We start from the raw sequence: 22,881 nt of genomic DNA, 5'->3' as shown, positions 1-22,881 counted from the left end.
TCTCAATATAATTTTCACATGAGGTAAATGCACATGGCGCCATCTATCGTGACTTTGAGTATTTTTTTCCGGACTTAGAACATTTCTGCGAATTTAATTATTTTTATTTTACAGAGTGTCGGGAATCGAACACCCAAACTTTGAGTTAGCAAAAACGCATGCTAACCACTATGCTATATTTTCCATTACACTTTCAGTCTTAATGTGAATCTGTACCATGACAACGAATATTACAATTAAATTAATTTTAAAACCATCAGTTAATTCACTCTTTAGTACTAATCATGGCATATCATTAACTGTATTTCAGCTCATAATTGAAACTATCATCATTATTATTATTTTTCATAATAACAAAGTTTTCACTTAAGTAAAGATTTATTTAAATACAACCCATTCGAGATTTTAGATTTGGTTCAATGCTTTGTGAACTTGAAATATATTTTAAACTTTGATTTTCTTTTTCATGCATTTCAAACTTTATCATTTTTATTTTTTTCTAACTTGTTAAATTTTCTTAACTAATTTCTTTTTTCTTTGTCAAATTGACAAATATTTTTTCTAACTTGTAAAAATTTCGAAGAAATAATTTTCTTAACTAATTTTTTTTTGACTTTCATACAACAAAATATTTTTTCTTACTTGTTAAATTTTCGAAGAAATAATTAACTTAAATATTCTTTCACACATTTTGAACTTTAACGTTTTTTCCTGTCATTTAGCACTTTGATTTTTTTTTTCACTATTTTAGCGTTTTTCAATTATTTTCAGTCTTTAACTATTTTCTTAACTTTTTAGTCTTTAACTAATTTCAAGCATTTCAGACTTAGATTATTTTTTCGTGATTTCGATTTTTTTAGTATATTTTAGAGTTTGATCATTTTCTTGCTTGTTTTTACTTTATCGTTTTTTTTCCGATATTTTTAAACTTAGAAATTTTTCACAATTAGTGACTGGAATTGAAACCTCAAATTTTTCAAAACGTTATCATGTCTTCAATTTTTGCAATCATGTCAAACTTGCAATCAATTTACTCGTAGTAGTAATTAACACCTATCATTAACAAATTTTTACGGATTTTAAGAAATCAACTTAATTAATTTTTTCCAGTAAGCAAATTTCGCACTCAAGTTACATTCCAACACTGCATATACGTTTCAAGAGTTTCATTGAATTTATCACATTCCATTTAATTAACTCTAATAATTACTTTTTCATTAATACTTAACTTAATCATTTTATCATACATTTATTCCAGTTACAAAATTATGCTTAAAAGTTATTTATTTTTCTTAGCACAAGAGATTTTTACATGTTCCTACTAAAATGCTTTTCACTCTAGTTTGAGTTTACTAAAATAGCAACTCATTTACGATTTAGATTCATTTAATCGTCTTTGATTCTTTTTTCATTGTTAATATTTTACATTATCACATACGTTATTATTTTTATACATTTATCCATTTAATTTTCCAAAATCTACAATCAATTTACTCTTCGTATTAATTAACACTTATCACTATCAAATATTTTCATGAATTTTAAAAATTATCTTCTTAAATAATTTTTTACTGTAACCAAATTTCCCACTCAAGTTATATTTCATCACTACATATGCTTTTCATGAGTTTCATTTAATTTATCGCATTTCATTTAATTAACTCTAATAATTATTTTTTATCATCGATATTTAAGTTAATCATATTTTCCTTTATTTATTTTTCATGCAAACACTCTTGATGGAATAAAACAAATTTTTAAACTTTCATGAATTAAATCCCCTCTGACTATTTTATTTTACTTTACCATACTTTACTATTTTACTTACTGCGTTTTACTATTTATCATTCATTACAGCTTTTCCAAAATATTACTTTACAACCAACTAATTTCATTAACAGAATTTTCATTACAATTTATAAATTTCACTTTTATTTAATTATTTTTACCTACGCTAAAATAAAACACATCACATAAAAAAGTTAAACATCAATGAAGAACCCGAGAAATGTTAAAATTATAAGTCAAGTATCAAAACTTCATGTCAGCAAATTTTAAAAATAGACTTACCGAAAAATAACTTCTACTGAAATTCATTTCAAAACTTGGAATCAATTTACTCTTAGCATTAATAAACACTTATCATTAAGAAATTTTCATGGATTTTAAAAATCAACTTATTTAATTTTTTTCCAGTAAGCAAATTTCGCACTCAAGTTACATTTCATCACTTTATATGCTTTTCAAGAGTTTCATTTAATTTATCACATTTTATTTAATCAACTCTATTAATTATTTTTGATTAGTATTTAACTTAGTCATTTTATTGCATAGTGTTTTACTTTATTATTATTATTTTTTTTTTCATACAAGCACTCTTGTTAGAATAAAACAAAATTTTCAACCTTCATGAATTAGAATCACTTTGACTATTTCATTTTCCCAATAATATTTTACTTTAACAACTAATTTCTTTAACAAAATCGATATCATTTATTTTAGTCTTTATCCTTTTCGAACGATACATTCAAATGGACAGCTATACGTTAAATTAAGAAACTTAATCTAAATTTTGACAAATTAAGTTATAGCTAAATACTGACTAAAATTAAGTACAAAAGACTAACCTTTTTGGGGTGAAATCCCTCAAGTACCAGCTATCGCGAAGTTATTTAAAAACAGTGAATGAAATTGTAATAAGTGGATTGTTAATTATAACTCAATCTCACAAAATTACAATTACACGCATGTTTTATTTGAAATCGCTGCATACGGCTGTTTGCCCATCGTCGATTTGCAGAAGGCATGCCGTGAAATCGCAAATCAACTCGGCTGTTGAAAAAAACTACCGTAATGCTACAGCACTTCGGATCGTCCACACTCACCGAGACGAATTGAGAAAATGACTTTATCAATATTGCTATCTACCCCTTTACCGATAACAGATAACAAACCCCACGTGCGAGTATTATTCACCACCTGGCCTACGTCTTTCAAGTGATGTCACTGTTTCTGACCAATTAAAATTAGTTCACGTTTCTCAAATATCAAGCACATAGATCGGCAATAGCCTGATGTCTGGTTTTCCAAACAAAATTTTAGATTTTAATTCGTAGTTTCGAATTAATTTCTTTTTCATTTCAAACTTATATAAAAAAATTTCCAGCTTGTAAGAATATTTCTTTCAAAAACAGATTTTTGATTCAAAACAGTATTTTTTCAAACTTGTAATATTTTTTCTACTTAGAAAATGAAATCAAAAATTTTTGTTTTCTTTAATCATATAAAATGTTTTTTAAGAAATAATTTCTCAAACTTGTAATATTTTTCCACTAATTTAAAAAAAAAAAAAATCAATTTTTTTTTTCAATCATATAAAAATAAATTTTTATTCTTACAACAATAAATTTTTCCGCAAAAATATTTTTTTCAAATCAAAATAATAATAATAATAATATTTTTGTAACATATTGTTTTTTTTTTTCCTTTCAATCTTTTTTTTTTCAAAAATTTTCAAACTTACAAAATAAAATTTTTCAACTGAATCTTCAAACGAAATGATTTAATTAAATTTAAAACTCAATATCACTTTACTCTTAGTATTAATAACCAATAGCACTTAACCATTTACTCTTTGCACTCTAAGTATTAATTAACACACACGCATTACAAATAATAATAATAATGTTTAACAAATTGGTTTTAACTTTGAATTTAAGAAAAATAAAAACTATTACACACTTAGTAACATATCTATCGATGTATATTATTTCATGACAAATCACAAATAGGTGAGAATCTTTTATCGATCATGTGACCAACTAAGTTAAGAAAGAGCGTTCTTATCTCATATGAGAATTTATAAGTCTTTAATATTTCTCTTTAATGTAAGTGTATTGATACGTACGAGTTTGTGTATGTGAATATAACTGTGTATTGTTTTCAAACCATTGTCATGTTTAAGCTTTACGGTTCTAATTTTGACTTTCCACTTAGCATTATTTGAAGTCCTTCGCATGCATTAAACTATAGAAATATTACAAAAATTATATTTTCATTCAGTCTTAATTACAAAACCATACAATAAGATGAAGACAACACCGATAGTATAAAGATTACTTACAATAAAGTGCATATAAAAAATATATGTAAGAGTGATTTCAAAGTATAATCCATCAACCATATTCAACAACTCAATCAAAACACAAGTCTCTTTTAAAATGATAAACACAATTTATTCACACACACAGTAAAAGACAATTAAAAAAACTTTCATCCTTAAGTAAAACTCTTCAAAACTTTCAAGCGTATTTTTAACATCGATTGTATCAAATAAATCAGACACATGACATTTTAAACATGGACTATCAACATTCAAAGTAACGAAGTCACGAGTCAAGTTTTCCCAATTAACATTAAAAAGAACCCGTTCGAAAAAAGTGTCGAACTTTCGACCCCTTGTTAATGATTCACATTCATGCACTCTCATGTAAAAAATGAATCCATTATTACAATCCACACATTCTTTTTTAGAAAGGTAGTTTATGTTGCATATGAGCTCATCAAATAGTCACTTACGTAGAGAATCAGCCAGTTTACGAACTTCTTGTGATGTATATGTGCTGATTTTATCACATCGACAATCACAGGGATATTTTTTCTCAATTTCCGAAAGGATGTACTCTTTTAGAGTATAAGTCATAAGTTTGTCTTTGACACTACGTGAGATACAAGGGGACGCGTAGCACAATTTGTCAATCTGGCTTTCCAAAAGTAGAACTCTATCAGGCATCAACTGGAACACTTCTCGTTTCAGTTTGAACAATCTTTGCACACTAACACAGATGTTACCATTCGCACTCGACTCTCCTTTTTTATAACAAAAACGAAATCACGGTCTTCGATTAATTTTTGATTTATATTTTTACGTAGGCTTGAAATAACTGATCTCCACACATCTGGTTCTAAGGAAATACCATCCATAGTTGGTCGAAAAATACCATCTTTCCCACACGTATATCTTCTAATATGCACGCGTGTACGTTTCCGAAAAGCATTCACCTAAAGTGAAAATACAATCACCCAAGTGTATCATATCATCAGGCTGTGGAGAAGCCTCAATGTTCATTTTCATGTTCGTTGCATCCCATCTGTTCATCTTCAGGCTTCAAAGTTTCAGAATGATTTTCACCAGCGTTAGTCATTCTTAACTCTCATAGGATTAGGAGTCACAATACTAAAACAACTTCCTGTGAACTTAAAAAATAAATCAAACTAGGTTTTAACACTAGCTGGTGAAGAAAAATCCTAAGTACATAGAATAAAATTTCACGATCTCTTTCAAAGCTCAGAATCACCCTGAAAATGATTCTCCAAACATCCACTATAAACCAATGAATATTCACTTTAACCAATGAGAAGTGTACATAAATCTCTTGCTACTGACGTCATAGAATATCACATGAACTTTTGAGCAGAATTGTGTTGTTTTACACAGTATTCAGATTTTTAGAAAATGCCAACACTTTGACTTCCAAATTCATCCTGACCTACTACGAGTAATTTTAAGATGGTAGCAGGTTTTCACATCACACCGAATGTCGATGACGGTTTCGCATCTCATGCAAATTGACATGATCAATTACACGTGATTGATCATGTCATGCATGAGATGCGAAACCGTCATCGGCATTCGATGTGATGTGAAAACCTGCTACCATCTTAAAATTACTCGTAGTAGGTCAGGATGAATTTGGAAGTCAAAGTGTTGGCATTTTCTAAAAATCTGAATACTGTGTAAAACAACACAATTCTGCTCAAAAGTTCATGTGATATTCTATGACGTCAGTAGCAAGAGATTTATGTACACTTCTCATTGGTTAAAGTGAATATTCATTGGTTTATAGTGGATGTTTGGAGAATCATTTTCAGGGTGATTCTGAGCTTTGAAAGAGATCGTGAAATTTTATTCTATGTACTTAGGATTTTTCTTCACCAGCTAGTGTTAAAACCTAGTTTGATTTATTTTTTAAGTTCACAGGAAGTTGTTTTAGTATTGTGACTCCTAATCCTATGAGAGTTAAGAATGACTAACGCTGGTGAAAATCATTCTGAAACTTTGAAGCCTGAAGATGAACAGATGGGATGCAACGAACATGAAAATGAACATTGAGGCTTCTCCACAGCCTGATGATATGATACACTTGGGTGATTGTATTTTCACTTTAGGTGAATGCTTTTCGGAAACGTACACGCGTGCATATTAGAAGATATACGTGTGGGAAAGATGGTATTTTTCGACCAACTATGGATGGTATTTCCTTAGAACCAGATGTGTGGAGATCAGTTATTTCAAGCCTACGTAAAAATATAAATCAAAAATTAATCGAAGACCGTGATTTCGTTTTTGTTATAAAAAAGGAGAGTCGAGTGCGAATGGTAACATCTGTGTTAGTGTGCAAAGATTGTTCAAACTGAAACGAGAAGTGTTCCAGTTGATGCCTGATAGAGTTCTACTTTTGGAAAGCCAGATTGACAAATTGTGCTACGCGTCCCCTTGTATCTCACGTAGTGTCAAAGACAAACTTATGACTTATACTCTAAAAGAGTACATCCTTTCGGAAATTGAGAAAAAATATCCCTGTGATTGTCGATGTGATAAAATCAGCACATATACATCACAAGAAGTTCGTAAACTGGCTGATTCTCTACGTAAGTGACTATTTGATGAGCTCATATGCAACATAAACTACCTTTCTAAAAAAGAATGTGTGGATTGTAAAAATGGATTCATTTTTTACATGAGAGTGCATGAATGTGAATCATTAACAAGGGGTCGAAAGTTCGACACTTTTTTCGAACGGGTTCTTTTTAATGTTAATTGGGAAAACTTGACTCGTGACTTCGTTACTTTGAATGTTGATAGTCCATGTTTAAAATGTCATGTGTCTGATTTATTTGATGCAATCGATGTTAAAAATACGCTTGAAAGTTTTGAAGAGTTTTACTTAAGGATGAAAGTTTTTTTAATTGTCTTTTACTGTGTGTGTGAATAAATTGTGTTTATCATTTTAAAAGAGACTTGTGTTTTGATTGAGTTGTTGAATATGGTTGATGGATTATACTTTGAAATCACTCTTACATATATTTTTTATATGCACTTTATTGTAAGTAATCTTTATACTATCGGTGTTGTCTTCATCTTATTGTATGGTTTTGTAATTAAGACTGAATGAAAATATAATTTTTGTAATATTTCTATAGTTTAATGCATGCGAAGGACTTCAAATAATGCTAAGTGGAAAGTCAAAATTAGAACCGTAAAGCTTAAACATGACAATGGTTTGAAAACAATACACAGTTATATTCACATACACAAACTCGTACGTATCAATACACTTACATTAAAGAGAAATATTAAAGACTTATAAATTCTCATATGAGATAAGAACGCTCTTTCTTAACTTAGTTGGTCACATGATCGATAAAAGATCCTCACCTATTTGTGATTTGTCATGAAATAATATACATCGATAGATATGTTACTAAGTGTGTAATAGTTTTTATTTTTCTTAAATTCAAAGTTAAAACCAATTTGTTAATTGTAGGATTATATTAAGTGCTAAAAAAATGCGATATTTTCGCTTATAATTTCGGTTGATAAGTAAAGTTTTATTACAAGTTCCCTCACACGAATGAACAATAACATGCTAGATGGATATTTGAAAGCTTGAGTGGATGATTTGTAAGTATCTTAAACATTATTATTATTATTTGTAATGCGTGTGTGTTAATTAATACTTAGAGTGCAAAGAGTAAATGGTTAAGTGCTATTGGTTATTAATACTAAGAGTAAAGTGATATTGAGTTTTAAATTTAATTAAATCATTTCGTTTGAAGATTCAGTTGAAAAAATTTTATTTTGTAAGTTTGAAAATTTTTGAAAAAAAAAAAAAAAGATTGAAAGGAAAAAAAAAAACAATATGTTACAAAAATATTATTATTATTATTATTATTTTGATTTGAAAAAAATATTTTTGCGGAAAAATTTATTGTTGTAAGAATAAAAATTTATTTTTATATGATTGAAAAAAAAAATTGATTTTTTTTTTTTTTAATTAGTGGAAAAATATTACAAGTTTGAGAAATTATTTCTTAAAAAACATTTTATATGATTAAAGAAAACAAAAATTTTTGATTTCATTTTCTAAGTAGAAAAATATTACAAGTTTGAAAAAATACTGTTTTGAATCAAAAATCTGTTTTTGAAAGAAATATTCTTACAAGCTGGAAATTTTTTTTTATAAGTTTGAAATGAAAAAGAAATTAATTCGAAACTACGAATTAAAATCTAAAATTTTGTTTGGAAAACCAGACATCAGGCTATTGCCGATCTATGTGCTTGATATTTGAGAAACGTGAACTAATTTTAATTGGTCAGAAACAGTGACATCACTTGAAAGACGTAGGCCAGGTGGTGAATAATACTCGCACGTGGGGTTTGTTATCTGTTATCGGTAAAGGGGTAGATAGCAATATTGATAAAGTCATTTTCTCAATTCGTCTCGGTGAGTGTGGACGATCCGAAGTGCTGTAGCATTACGGTAGTTTTTTTCAACAGCCGAGTTGATTTGCGATATCACGGCATGCGTTCTGCAAATCGACGATGGGCAGCCAGCCGTATGCAGTGATTTCAAATAAAACATGCGTGTAATTGTAATTTTGTGAGATTGAGTTATAATTAACAATCCACTTATTACAATTTCATTCACTGTTTTTAAATAACTTCGCGATAGCTGGTACTTGAGGGATTTCACCCCAAAAAGGTTAGTCTTTTGTACTTAATTTTAGTCAGTATTTAGCTATAACTTAATTTGTCAAAATTTAGATTAAGTTTCTTAATTTAACGTATAGCTGTCCATTTGAATGTATCGTTCGAAAAGGATAAAGACTAAAATAAATGATATCGATTTTGTTAAAGAAATTAGTTGTTAAAGTAAAATATTATTGGGAAAATGAAATAGCCAAAGTGATTCTAATTCATGAAGGTTGAAAATTTTGTTTTATTCTAACAAGAGTGCTTGTATGAAAAAAAAAATAATAATAATAAAGTAAAACACTATGCAATAAAATGACTAAGTTAAATACTAATCAAAAATAATTAATAGAGTTGATTAAATAAAATGTGATAAATTAAATGAAACTCTTGAAAAGCATATAAAGTGATGAAATGTAACTTGAGTGCGAAATTTTCTTACTGGAAAAAATTAAATAAGTTGATTTTTAAAATCCATGAAAATTTCTTAATGATAAGTGTTTATTAATGCTAAGAGTAAATTGATTCCAAGTTTTGAAATGAATTTCAGTAGAAGTTATTTTTCGGTAAGTCTATTTTTAAAATTTGCTGACATGAAGTTTTGATACTTGACTTATAATTTTAACATTTCTCGGGTTCTTCATTGATGTTTAACTTTTTTATGTGATGTGTTTTATTTTAGCGTAGGTAAAAATAATTAAATAAAAGTGAAATTTATAAATTGTAATGAAAATTCTGTTAATGAAATTAGTTGGTTGTAAAGTAATATTTTGGAAAAGCTGTAATGAATGATAAATAGTAAAACGCAGTAAGTAAAATAGTAAAGTATGGTAAAGTAAAATAAAATAGTCAGAGGGGATTTAATTCATGAAAGTTTAAAAATTTGTTTTATTCCATCAAGAGTGTTTGCATGAAAAATAAATAAAGGAAAATATGATTAACTTAAATATCGATGATAAAAAATAATTATTAGAGTTAATTAAATGAAATGCGATAAATTAAATGAAACTCATGAAAAGCATATGTAGTGATGAAATATAACTTGAGTGGGAAATTTGGTTACAGTAAAAAATTATTTAAGAAGATAATTTTTAAAATTCATGAAAATATTTGATAGTGATAAGTGTTAATTAATACGAAGAGTAAATTGATTGTAGATTTTGGAAAATTAAATGGATAAATGTATAAAAATAATAACGTATGTGATAATGTAAAATATTAACAATGAAAAAAGAATCAAAGACGATTAAATGAATCTAAATCGTAAATGAGTTGCTATTTTAGTAAACTCAAACTAGAGTGAAAAGCATTTTAGTAGGAACATGTTAAAATCTCTTGTGCTAAGAAAAATAAATAACTTTTAAGCATAATTTTGTAACTGGAATAAATGTATGATAAAATGATTAAGTTAAGTATTAATGAAAAAGTAATTATTAGAGTTAATTAAATGGAATGTGATAAATTCAATGAAACTCTTGAAACATATATGCAGTGTTGGAATGTAACTTGAGTGCGCAATTTGCTTACTGGAAAAAATTAATTAAGTTGATTTTTTAAAATCTGAGAAAATTTGTTAATGATAAGTGTTAATTACTACTACGAGTAAATTGATTGCAAGTTTGACATGATTGCAAAAATTGAAGACATGATAACGTTTTGAAAAATTTGAAGGTTCGATTCCTGTCACTACTTGTGAAAAATTTCTAAGTTTAAAAATATCGGGAAAAAAAAAAAAAAACGATAAAGTAAAAACAAGCGAGAAAATGATCAAACTCTAAAATATACTAAAAAAAAATCGAAATCACGAAAAAATAATCTAAGTCTGAAATGCTTGAAATTAGTTAAAGACTAAAAAGTTAAGAAAATAGTTAAAGACTGAAAATAATTGAAAAACGCTAAAATAGTGAAAAAAAAAATCAAAGTGCTAAATGACAGGAAAAAACGTTAAAGTTCAAAATGTATGAAAGAATATTTAAGTTAATTATTTCTTAGAAAATTTAACAAATAAGAAAAAATATTTTGTTGTATGAAAGTCAAAAAAAAAAAAAAAAATTAGTTAAGAAAATTATTTCTTCGAAATTTTTACAAGTTAGAAAAATTATTTGTAAATTTGACAAAGAAAAAAGAAAATTTAACAAGTTAGAAAAAATAAAAAGGATAAAGTTTGAAATGCATGAAAAAGAAAATCAAAGTTTAAAATATATTTCAAGTCCACAAAGCATTGAAATAAATCAAAAATCTCGAATGGGTTGTATTTAAATAAATCTTTACTTAAGTGAAAACTTTGTTATTATGAAAAATAATAATAATGATGATGATAGTTTCAATTATGAGCTGAAATTCAGTTAATGATATGCCATGATTAGTACTAAAGAGTAAATTAACTGATGGTTTTAAAATTAATTTAATTGTAATATTCGTTGTCATGGTACAGATTCACATTAAGACTGAAAGAGTAATGAAAAATATAGCATAGTGGTTAGCATACGTTTTTGCTAACTCAAAGTTTGGGTGTTCGATTCCCAACTTCAACACTCTGTAAAAATAAAAATAATTAAATTCGTAGAAATAAAAAAATAAAAATAAACCTCTCAATAGATGGCGCCATGAACGTTAAACACCGCATAAGTTAAAGCATAGCAACAGGTGTTGCCAACCGAAAACTAAAAACTCTGGTTGTCATGACAACAAGTTCAAAATATTCTAAGTCCGAAAACGCGGGAAAAATATCTAAAACGCGGGAAAAACCCTCGTCACCTTCTACGGGTTCTCGCGGCGGCCCCGGTCGTGGGGAGGGTCAACCCCAAGGTCGGGAGGGGGTGGGGAGGAAGTGGAGGAGGCGGTGGGAGGAAGAGTGGGAGGGGGAGGCGGTGTTAACACCGCAACACCGCCTCCTGTTGCAGAACTCTCATTATTTCCCTACTCATGACCTTTGCCGTGAGAAATATAAAATTTCCAACAGTCAAATGAACGAACTCTACTCGCGGCAACATATAATTGCCCATGCGATTTTTTTTTTTTTTTAATAAGAAGGTGGTTTTATTGAAACTTCAAGTCCTCCTTCACTCTGGAGAATTATTTATTTAAATGTTAAAATTGCGAAAACATAATCAAAATGAAAATATTTTAAACGCCCATAGTTACCCAAAAAGCCTCAATAATAAATACAATGGCAAGAATTTCAGTTCTTTACGCTCAAGCGAGAAATGGCAATACATAATATTTTCCAGCAATTTCTTTGCGCTAACTATGTCGCGTGGAAAAGCAAATGAAAATGAATTTTCACTAACTTATAATTGCTTCTAGCTCCTTTCTAGTCATCTTGGCGGGTTTCCGTTTTTTAACCGGGGGGGGGGGGGGGGTACACGTTTTTGGAAGTATTTTTCACGAGCTTTCCAACCATATCAAGCTCGAAGCACTAAAATGCATTTTTCGTGTAGAAAAAGCGGCTTAAAAATGAATTAAAACTTAATGTTTCACGCTTCCAACAATGAATTTCAACAATGGAAAAGAGATAAAATTTTTGAGTCTCGTTAACTAGAAAACGCTTATAACTTTCTTTTTCCAGTGGATTTAGGTTATTGGACCCTAGGCACCTTGACAATTTCTTCGTTAGGAGTATTTTTTAAAGATTTTTCCTACCATATCAAATTCGAACTAGTATGTTGTGGCCATCACGAAACTTTCTTCTATATTTTTCCTTTTTCTGATCCCTCCCCATTCTTGACGAGGAAGCAATATTCATAACAAAAACAAAATTACACATGCAAAAACTTGACGACCATCCCAATGTCCGAATTATTGTAAAAACAAAACAAAGAGCAAAAATTGAAAGTTACTTTAAAAGCCTTACTTGAATTAATTACAAATATTTTATTTATTAACAAACATAAGATGGCAACAGTTAAAAATTTTAAATCATTGAGATAATATTTCCGATCATTTCCATACAATTAAAATCACGAGAAATACGCAGACGACAATCTATTACGATTTATCTTTCTTATTGTTGCATTAATAAAACTATTTTTATTCGCAAAAAAAAAAAAAAAAAAAAAAAAAATCAACACCTCTTGGAGCGATTGGAGTCAAAATTGAACCAAAGCCTGTTTACGTATGGATTCACATATATTCCAAATTTCAACCAGAACGTAGCATTACTTCTTGAGATAGGGCACTCACAATGGAAAAAAAGAGCGGGCGATTGCGCTACCCTCTTTTTAGCTGTTGACACCAAAATAAAATCAGCTCTTATACCCACTAAGGGCTACTTGTCAAAACATTTTTGTTTGATTCCGTTCGTTATTTCTTGAGATACAGCAGTCACAATTGACGACAAAAAACGTTCTATAACTCAACCCCCCGTTTGAGCTATTGACACCAAAATTGAATCAGCACCTGCTCCAGTTAGGGGCAACATATGGACCAAATTTTGTTTGATTCCGCCGGTTACTTCCTGAGGAATAGCAAGCACGCTAACTCAAAAAACGTCCCATTGCTCCACCCCCCCTTGGAGGAATTCACGCCAAAAACCAATGGGCACAAGTTCACATAGGGGCACATATGTGTACCAAATTTCGTTCAATTTCATGCGGTAGTTTTTGCTGTAGAGCGGCCACAAAAAACTGGTCACACACAGACGTGACACACACACACACACAGACAGACAGACATTTTCCAAAAATAGTCGAAATGGACTCAGCACACCTCAAAACGTTCGAATCCGTCAAAATTCGAAATTCGAAAATTTGCACGAATCCAATACTTTCTTTTATATATTAGATATAGAAGAAAGTAAAAAATTGGACCATCCGTTCGCGTGGAAAGAGCCCTTTAAGACGAAAATGCGTTTTTAATTTAATATCTCCGTTAATTAGCATTCGATTTCAAAAAAAAAAAAAATATTGATGACACTAAAACTCGACAATAGCTACCGAACAAAAAAAGATTGAAGGAAATCGGTTCACAAACAGAGGAGGAATCGGTACCGAAAGAAAACGACTTGCTTACTAATGTATTGGATACCTATTAATATATTCGATTTGCCGTGTGCTAACACTTATTACGTAAAATTTTTTGTATAGATCAATCTGCACCAACTATTTGCAAACTTTGAACAAGCCTTCGATTTATTCAAAGAGGAGACTCGTTATAAAAAATTCTCTGATTCCCCCAAATCAGTTTTCTGATATTCTTATAAACGAATAATGGTTGCTTTTGATCTAATGTTTTGTTCTTTGATTTTACTTTCTTTGAAGAGAAACAAATTTTGTGATTTTTGTAAATTTTATTTAGAACGATGCATATTTTATCCTCTTTTCTCGTATCGTGTTTTGATAACGCATTTTAATACTGTCGATAACTTAAATTCATTTATTATTGTCAGTTTTCCGTTCATTCGGTTTTTCTTTCTTTCTTTCTTTTCTTTTTGTTTTGCTTTGATTTATGTTTATATTATTTAGGAGGGGGAGGCAATTATATAATGAAAAAAAAAAAGGAGAAAGAAAGAAAAAAAAAAAAGAAATATTTTTCTTCAAAGTTTTGTATTTGATGCTGTATGTTTTAATTCCTTAGTCTATTTTTGTCAACGGCAGGAGTGATTTTTGAATAAGGTAGTTCTCTAATGTACTCCAACAGGTTACAGCCGCTCATAACAACAGATACTAGTGTTTCAGATTGAGAATAATTTATGAATGGACCCATGAATAACTTGTTTTGATATCTATTTACGTATCTAAATTTTTGCTCTTGCATTGCAGCAAATTATAAAAATTGAGCAGGAAAGTGAATTACAATTCACTCCATTAAACGACAAAGAAGGAAAGGAAAAAGAGTAATTGAAAACAGAGCAGTATTTTTGCAGGGGTGTCTACGAGGAGAGAGGGAGACGCAGCATGCACCATTGAGAGTTGTTTTCGGGATTTTTAATTTTTGAGGATCCTGTTCTTTGAGGGTGCTCTACATTACTTGAGGGGGATGAACCATCGCTCTTAGAGGGTTGGATACTCACCCCTGATCAGGGCCGTGGTGGCCTGATCGGTAAGGCTTCGGACTTGTGACCGGAGTATCCCATGTTCGATCCTAATCAGTCGAAGATCCACCATCTTCATTAATGGTGACTGGGGCACGTTAAATATGCTCGTGGTCACAAAGTCCTCCAAGTGAAACGATTCCTTCGGTTGTGCTGGACCAGAGATTGCTCTGTTTCTGGTTTGTATCAAAAATTCAGAGCTGTCTTCAGGGTCCCATCCAACTGGTTAAACCACAAATAGTGGCAGGTATGGGAGGGGGTACCCTGGAGCGAAAAGTGGAAAAGTCACCCCTGATTCGCAGAAATATTTTCTTGTGGGCTCATTGGCCATGTTCGACCCAGGATATTTCTAATTATAGTTTCGTCTGACATGACAAGACCTGATCGTTTCTTTGAAGTTCTGTAAAGAAACCTGAAGCAGGTCTGATGAAAGGTGAACAAGAAACTTTCCGGATGGAACACTGTCTACAGGTTCAGAAGAAAATAGTTCTGTTATCGACGCCAATTGTGAAAACCGTAATTTTTAAACTCACAACATTCATCTTTTCAGGTTTCGCCCATATCGGCACTTCCTACCCTCGCCGACCCGGTGACACGGCCATGTTGCGCAGCCCCGGTTTCCCCCCTACGGGAGACAACGCCCCTTTGTGCTGCCGATTCGCGACCCACATGCATGGTCACGGCGTCGGGACCCTTCGCTTGGTGCTCAAGAACGAAGACGAGAGCGACAAGGACGGTCTGGGAGATGTCCGGACCGTCCGGGAGCAGCTGGCACCGAGCACGAGTCACCTTGTCTTCACTCAGCCCTTTCCGGTTACTTTTCATTGCAATTGTTGGTGAGTAAAAGAATTTGTTTTATTTATTTTATTAATGCCGAGCATTAGAGCCTAAAATCACAATGAGATGGCTCAACACAACTATTTAAATTTTCAAAGGTCACTGGTTGACTAGAGGCAGATAAAGTACCATCTGGGGAATCCACCGCGCTGATTGTATCAGAGATTGTCTAGCAACAGCCTAGGTCCAGTGAGACCTTCAAAGAGAGCCACTTCTGTTTTCTTTGGATAATCGTGAATGGTTCTGTTTCACCCCCAGATCCCTCCATCTCTTGTTAAGTGCGCGTTGCATCCCATCCTGTTGTAAAATGAATTGCACATTGTCGTTCTTACATAAAGGATCAGTAAAACTTCTCAGATAAAAGCAACACCCATGCTACTGGAACATTGCGAACACGGAGGAGTTTCGGCCCGGCTGGCATTTACCCTTGGACCCTCCAGTTACGCCTTACCGGTCAGGCCACCACGGTCACTGACTACCGCTAAAGCACACAGACCGCCAAGCTTGACTATTTACTTCAGCGGTTTCCAATCAGGAAGGCGTGGAATAGTTTTAAGAGGCGCACGGCAGTTGTTACCAACATATCCTTTTTAATACAAAAAAAAAAAGATCTTGTTGCCAGATTATGGCAACTACAAGGGGAGGAGCTAGGTGTACAGGGCAACAGAGACCCTAAAGAAAAAATTATCGGCAGGACTTTTATGTTAATGTACCAATGCAAAGCTTCGAAAAATGGAAATGATCCACCATATGATCTGGCCAGAGGGGCACGGAATAAGTGAAGAGCAACTCCTCTGAGCCTTTGTTGAATGCAAACTCCTCTGGTCCACGGACCTCCGGGAGCATGGTCCTTCCTCCTGGGTGGTGGCGTCCATGTCGTCCTGAACCGACTTGATTTTCTCCCGACCATCTCTACTGTGCAATATCCTCTCTAGACAAAAACATTATCTAGCAGCCAGCATCCATCTCCTGGCATTAATTTGAATTTTGTCGTCTTGAGTTCAAATTATGTTCTTTGCAATTATGGTTGCTACCTAAACCATTAATCGAAACAAAAAGCTCAACAAGTATAGGGTCCCATCGCAATTCGTGATTGTGAAACACATAATTTGAATTACAGATGTAGAAATTCAAATTGATATTGGGGGCTGGATTTTTTTTTTCTTTTTTATGATATTTTCTTTGAATTTCTAAGGAAATCAGTTTGGAACAATAGCTATCGACGATGTATCTTTCCGTCCTGGTCCTTGTCCTGTGGTACCTCAAACTGCAGCAAAAGACGTTGGAGATTGCAGCTTTGAAGATAATATGTGTAGCTGGAACAATCCATCACCCCAGGTAAGGTTTCTCTTTCGATTTCTAATTTTGACAACTTGTTCCTTTTTGTGTAAAATATATTAAATTCCTAATAAATATAGATTTTTTTGCCATTAAATTATTGCAATATAATTAGATTGTTTAAAAAGAGGTTGGCATTGTACAGAGTGATCATAAAATTCTTCACTAACTCAGATATTTGGTGATACAAAAGCTGATATACGACATATACTTGTTTCAATGAGGCAGTTATATTTTTTTTTTTTTTTTTGTAAAACTACTTGGTCAGTAAGGATAATTTAAAATAAGAACTAAATAGAATCTAACTGCATTGCCATAGGCGAGCTTATTATAAACTAGCGGTACCCGCACGGCTTTATCCATTGTAGAAAATTAGAATCACATTCGGTTCGTATGTATGTTTACAAATAATGGGTGATGAATTTCTCGCCAATATGCTATGCTAATTTGTTCGTCCATATATTATGATTTTCTTGTCCATGTTATGATAGTTCGCTGTGTAAAATGGGCTTAAAATGGAAATAGAAATAGCACAAAATTGAATTTTCGAAAAAAAAAAAAAAAAAAAAAGCTTCGAGGTGCACACTCTCATGCTACAAACTATTTTTTTTAAACCAAATTTCATGAAATCGACAGAACGGTTTAGGCGCTGTGTGCGGCACAGAGATCCAGACAGATATCCCGACAGAGATCCAGATATCCAGACAAACTTTGAGCTTTATTATTAGTAAAGAAGATAACTTTTGGTGAGGTGATTAGGCAGCATAGGGGGATATTCAGTGAGTTGTACGTAATTCTGTCGATTGTTCTACAGATATCCATTGTTTGAAGCTTACACTGAAAAAAAAAATGCTTAGCTAGCCAAGTTTGATGATTTACCTTTTTCTCTCCAGTAGATCTTATGCAAAGTAGTTGGTTTCAACTATTTTTATTTGGAACGTGGAACATTTAGTTATGAGTTTCTTCGTCCCTGCTATTATTGATGCGCAAGTAAAATGTTTTCAACTGTCCCCATACACTTTTTACCCAGGAGTAATTAAAAAATAGGCTTGTTATACACTTCTTATCCCTTTAGAAGAAAAATTGAAGCGTATCTGACATTAATTTAAGGTGTAATTTAATTCCCCCATTTTTCAATTAAATTATTTCTGGTTATATTTGGAGGACTATCCACTAGGGTGGGCCGAAAAAATCGAAATTCCGCAGAGCACTTAGCCTTTGCGTGGAAAATGTGTGACTCCCTCGCACTAATTAGTGTTCAACAATTTCGTGACTCTGAGTTAATGTCTTCCGCTCTGGCAAGAGACTTGAATTTTTGAGATTTTTAGAAAAACATCAAATAAAGAGAAAATTTACAAAATATTTTCAAGTTCACTGAACTTTAAGCCGTAGTGCGGTAATTTTTTAACCTCCTAACATAACATTACTGAGTAAAATTTCAAGCCTGTCAGTTCATTTTTTCTGCTCTGGCAAGAGCCCTGAATTTTGAGAATTTTACATTAAACTCCTTAAATACGAGTGACACATTACAAAGTACCTACATACCTAATACGTTGCAATACTTCGATTTTTTTAATCACATCAACGACATCATTCCACTCCTTAACCGGGTTCGTCGTTTAAATTTTAGGGGGAAGGGTGTCAATGCTCCCCCTACTTTGGAAAACTGTCGTTTTTACATATAAGTGGGCGTGGTTTTGTAATTTTCCGATAAAATTTCATTAAGTTGACGCCTTTTATCCCTTACCCCCTAGAAAAATTCGAAACATTGGGCCAGTCTTTAAGTTTGTCAACTCTTAACACAAATTATTATGCAAAGTTTCTATCTCTGAGTTAATTTCCTCTGCTTTGGCAAGAGGTCTAAAATTCATTTGGGGGGGGGGGGGACATTTTTTTAAACCGTGTGGCTGTTGAATTGGGTAGAGATTCAAAACTTACAAGGTCATTTATTGTAACCTAATTGCAATGTAAGAACAAGTTCGATATAAAAATCAATGTTTTTATACAGTTACAAAAACTCTCAGGGAAATATGCAAAAAATTATAGGGCTCGACCGATGGCATTTTTTGACCGATGGGCCGATGCCGATTGTTGGCCGATTGTTCAAAGATGGCCGATGGCCGATGGCCGATTGTTTTCCTCCAAACGGCCGATTGCCGATGGCCGATGCCGTTGGCCGATGCAAAAAAAAAAAAAAAAATCAAACAGATATAAATTGATAAAATTGTCAGGGATTTAAAGGATCATTGATTCATTTCACTTTACTTCCCTTCTACGAATAAGGACTTGTAATCACAAAAAAAATCTGATTTTGACCTAAATATCTATTTTACGATCACCCAATTTAAACTTCACAAGTTTTTTCGGCACATCTGCACATGCATATGCACCTAAGAACATGTAGATAACCGAAATATCCATTTTGAACGCCTCCTCAGTTAATTATCGCAAATTCTCTTCTGATGTCTTCACGCGCGTGAACTTACGTCACTCAAAAACGTTATGAAATAGTAAGTTGAAAACTTATACGTACGTAGTATGATCTAAAAGTTAGAGGACAAGTTGTATAAAACCTTACCCTCAATAGTTCACATTACCGAAGCACATCTATCTACAAAATAGTCACCTTGAACGACTATGCACTTCTGCCAACGTTTGTATAGCTTTTAGAAGCGCTCCTGGAAGACATTTTTCGCAACCTCCTGTAAGGCCTCTTGCGCTACTGCTTAAACTTCATCGTGGGGAACAAGGTGACATACATATTGAGGATGCACTGTTCGATTGGTCAATACTCTGATCAGTGGCGTAGCTAGACCCGACTTTCGGGGGGGGGGGGTTACTTCTTTCATATATATATATATATATATATATATATATATATATATATATATATAATATATATATAATATATATATATATATATATATATATATATATATATATATATATATATATATATATATATATATATATATATATATATATATATATATATATATATATATATATGTATAATCGCTTGGAATTTTTTCCTTTTCTTCTTTTTTTTTCTTTCACTTCTCTCTTCTTTCTCTCTTTTTTTTTGAGACTAACTTTTCGGGGGGGGGGGGGGTTTGTCCCCAAAACCCCCCCCCTTAGCTACGCCCCTGACTCTGATATGACAAACAAAGAACATAACGTTTCGTCGAACTTAGCTCTGTGTGACTTTTACCTGTTCCCAGCAAAAAAAAAAAACATTTGCACGGACGCCGCTTTCTTCCGTCAGGAGAAGATAAAGCTGCATCATAGAAGGTAGCGAAAAATGGTTTAATCTTTTATGAAGTTTTACAAACAAGTTTAAATTAAATTCTTGAATTTAAAAATGATTTTCTGAAATTTAAAAAATTGCATAATAGAAAATGCTTGAAACTTTTCTATAAAAAAACGAAAATAACTTATTCATTGATTTTATATAAATACATAAAATAGTTAGTTACAATTAAAAAAAATCGATCGCAATTAATGATACAAAAAAGATGGCGCATTACCAAATGGGGGGGGGGGGGGGTACCCTCTGATTTTGCAGTAACTCACACTTCGGCCCCAACCTCGGCCTATTTTTTTTAGTACAGAACCGCTAAAACCAACGCCTCGGAAGAGTTTCTGAATCTATTTCAGCACTTAGGAAGAAAAAATTCAAAAGTCCCTTCGATTTCCGAATTATGTCACCATTCAAAACGTCTTTAATCAATTTCTTACATTAATGCTCTAATTTCTTTCTAAACAATAGATAAAGTCTGAAAAAAAATTCTCATAATATTATGAATGGTGTTAGTTTTAAACAACTCAGAAGTACAATTAGAGTTTAATTTCAGAAATTAAGGGAGTGGGAGGAGGGGCACGCAAGTGTTCTCGGAAATTCAAAAAATAGTCGTAAAATAGAGTTCAAAATAATCATAAACATTGAGCGGAAAAACTTTTTCAAAACTTGCACCCGAGTTTGTTTTCACGTGCAGTGGCGGATTAAAAATATAGTAAATGTTGCAATTGCGCGAGAGGTCCCATAACCATAGAGGCACCGTAGGAGTTACAAAAATGCTTATGATAAATGTTTTACAACTTCTGGGATAAAGAAATAGGGCCCCAAAATGTATTTCGACGGGCCCCAAACTTGTAACTCCGCCGAAGCGATACAGAAAAGACTGCATTACTGTGATTTATATTACAAATATCGAAAAATTAAAAATAACCGTCGGCTCAACAGGAATCTAACAAAATGACACAAAAATCGGTTTCGCCATCTCATGTTAGTTTCCATGGTCTCCAATGCGGCAATATATCACCAAATGATCGTCAGTCTGAGACGCTATATTAGTTTTGCATTGAATAAGTAATTAATAGCCACAAAAAATGAGTAAACAGGCTTTTCAGAACACCCAATCGAAAACAAAAAAGGGAAGTGCACAACTGGAACGTACGCATATCCAACATGCGAAAACTTATTCTTCTACAGTTTACCATTTTAGAGTTATGACTTATGAGAGATACATACGTACATCCAACAGCAAGAAACAACGCAATAATTAACTTATTTGGTACCTGAATGCAGTATCAAAAACTCTTTCAGGGGTGACTAAAACAGAAATTCATACTGAAATTTAGTAAACAATTTTATATGAAAACAACCTTTACTTTGTATTAAAAGGTAAAACATCAAAGGTTCTTTTTTAAAAAAAAAAAACATCGGCCAATTCCATCGGCTTTTCGATGTTTTTAAGGCCGATGGGCCGATGTTTCCTGCAATTTAACATCGGCCGCCGATGCCGATGCCGATGGCTAAATTGTTGAACCATCGGCGCCGATGCATTGGCCAGGCCGATGCATCGGTCGAGTCCTAAAAAATTAGAACTGTATTTAAGATATAGATTTCTATTCATTAAGGGAAAATTATAAAATCACTTATAAAGTTTGTTAACACGCATTATTAAAACTACAAAATGTACCTTATTCGAGCAATTGACGGAATCAATTATATATTGATACATTTTCGGTAAGTATCTTGATGCATGAAGGAATTCCCACGTATGCTTTGCTCCGTCTCTAATAGAATAGTTGGTTTTTATTTTAAACCAGGATGTAGTATATATACACTAATAAACTTGACCTAGATTTGAAACTCAGTTGGTTTTTTTTTATATATATATAATTGAAGTGTACAATCTCAATGTTCTATTAGCTGTTTTCAGACAGTGAGACACAAAGCGCACCCATATCGCGGTTAGTACGATAAGGAGAGCATGCGCCTTATTTTACGGCATGTAATATTCATCATAAATATTGTTGTCGGCGGGTCAACTTGCAATATGATGGCTTAAAAGAAACTATGGGATGCTTTTCAGAGTCGCACAGCCTTTTTCTAATTTTACTGGAGTAAGATTCGGAGTCTGATGTTGAACCATCAACAAACTGGAAGAGATGCCACAATGAGAGTTCGTAAAGATGTAAAAGGAGGAAAAAAACAGTGGAAGAGTCTGTGAAGCTTTTGCTCCAACTGGCAAATGATTCTAGCTTTTAATCTAGTGAATTGAAAATATTTTGAAATATGCATCATTAGCACATCTAAAAAAAGACTTCCTTATCATTTTCTCTGTATAAATAACGAAATAGGTCCTACTTCAGTAACAGATCTTCAGAGAGGCTCGTTATTTCGATTTTTTTCCAGAGGGCCGGATAAATAGCGTAAACTCAATGAAATTTAATCAAAAACTACAAAAACACGCCCACTTATATGTAAAAACGTTAGTTTTGTTAAAGTAGGGGGGACCATTGACCTCCCTCGCCCTAACCACTTAAAGGAAGCACCTGGTACAAGGGGTGGTCT

At 32.2% G+C, this 22,881-nt stretch overlaps 1 protein-coding gene across 1 annotated transcript in view; it reads left to right on the top strand.

The window, feature by feature from the left end:
- LOC129219928 (MAM and LDL-receptor class A domain-containing protein 1-like) overlaps positions 1-22,881 on the top strand; it is a 126,060-nt gene that overhangs the window by 90,912 nt on the left and 12,267 nt on the right. Inside the window, 3 exon segments of the mRNA XM_054854245.1 lie at positions 15,397-15,578; positions 15,580-15,682; positions 16,879-17,021. Coding sequence (XP_054710220.1) covers positions 15,397-15,578; positions 15,580-15,682; positions 16,879-17,021 — 428 coding nt within the window.

The sequence above is a fragment of the Uloborus diversus genome, chromosome 4 (assembly GCF_026930045.1).
Source record: "Uloborus diversus isolate 005 chromosome 4, Udiv.v.3.1, whole genome shotgun sequence".
Classification (NCBI taxonomy): Eukaryota; Metazoa; Arthropoda; class Arachnida; order Araneae; family Uloboridae; genus Uloborus; species Uloborus diversus.
Note: the sequence above shows the minus strand (reverse complement) of the source record. Positions and strands in the feature narration are given on the sequence as shown.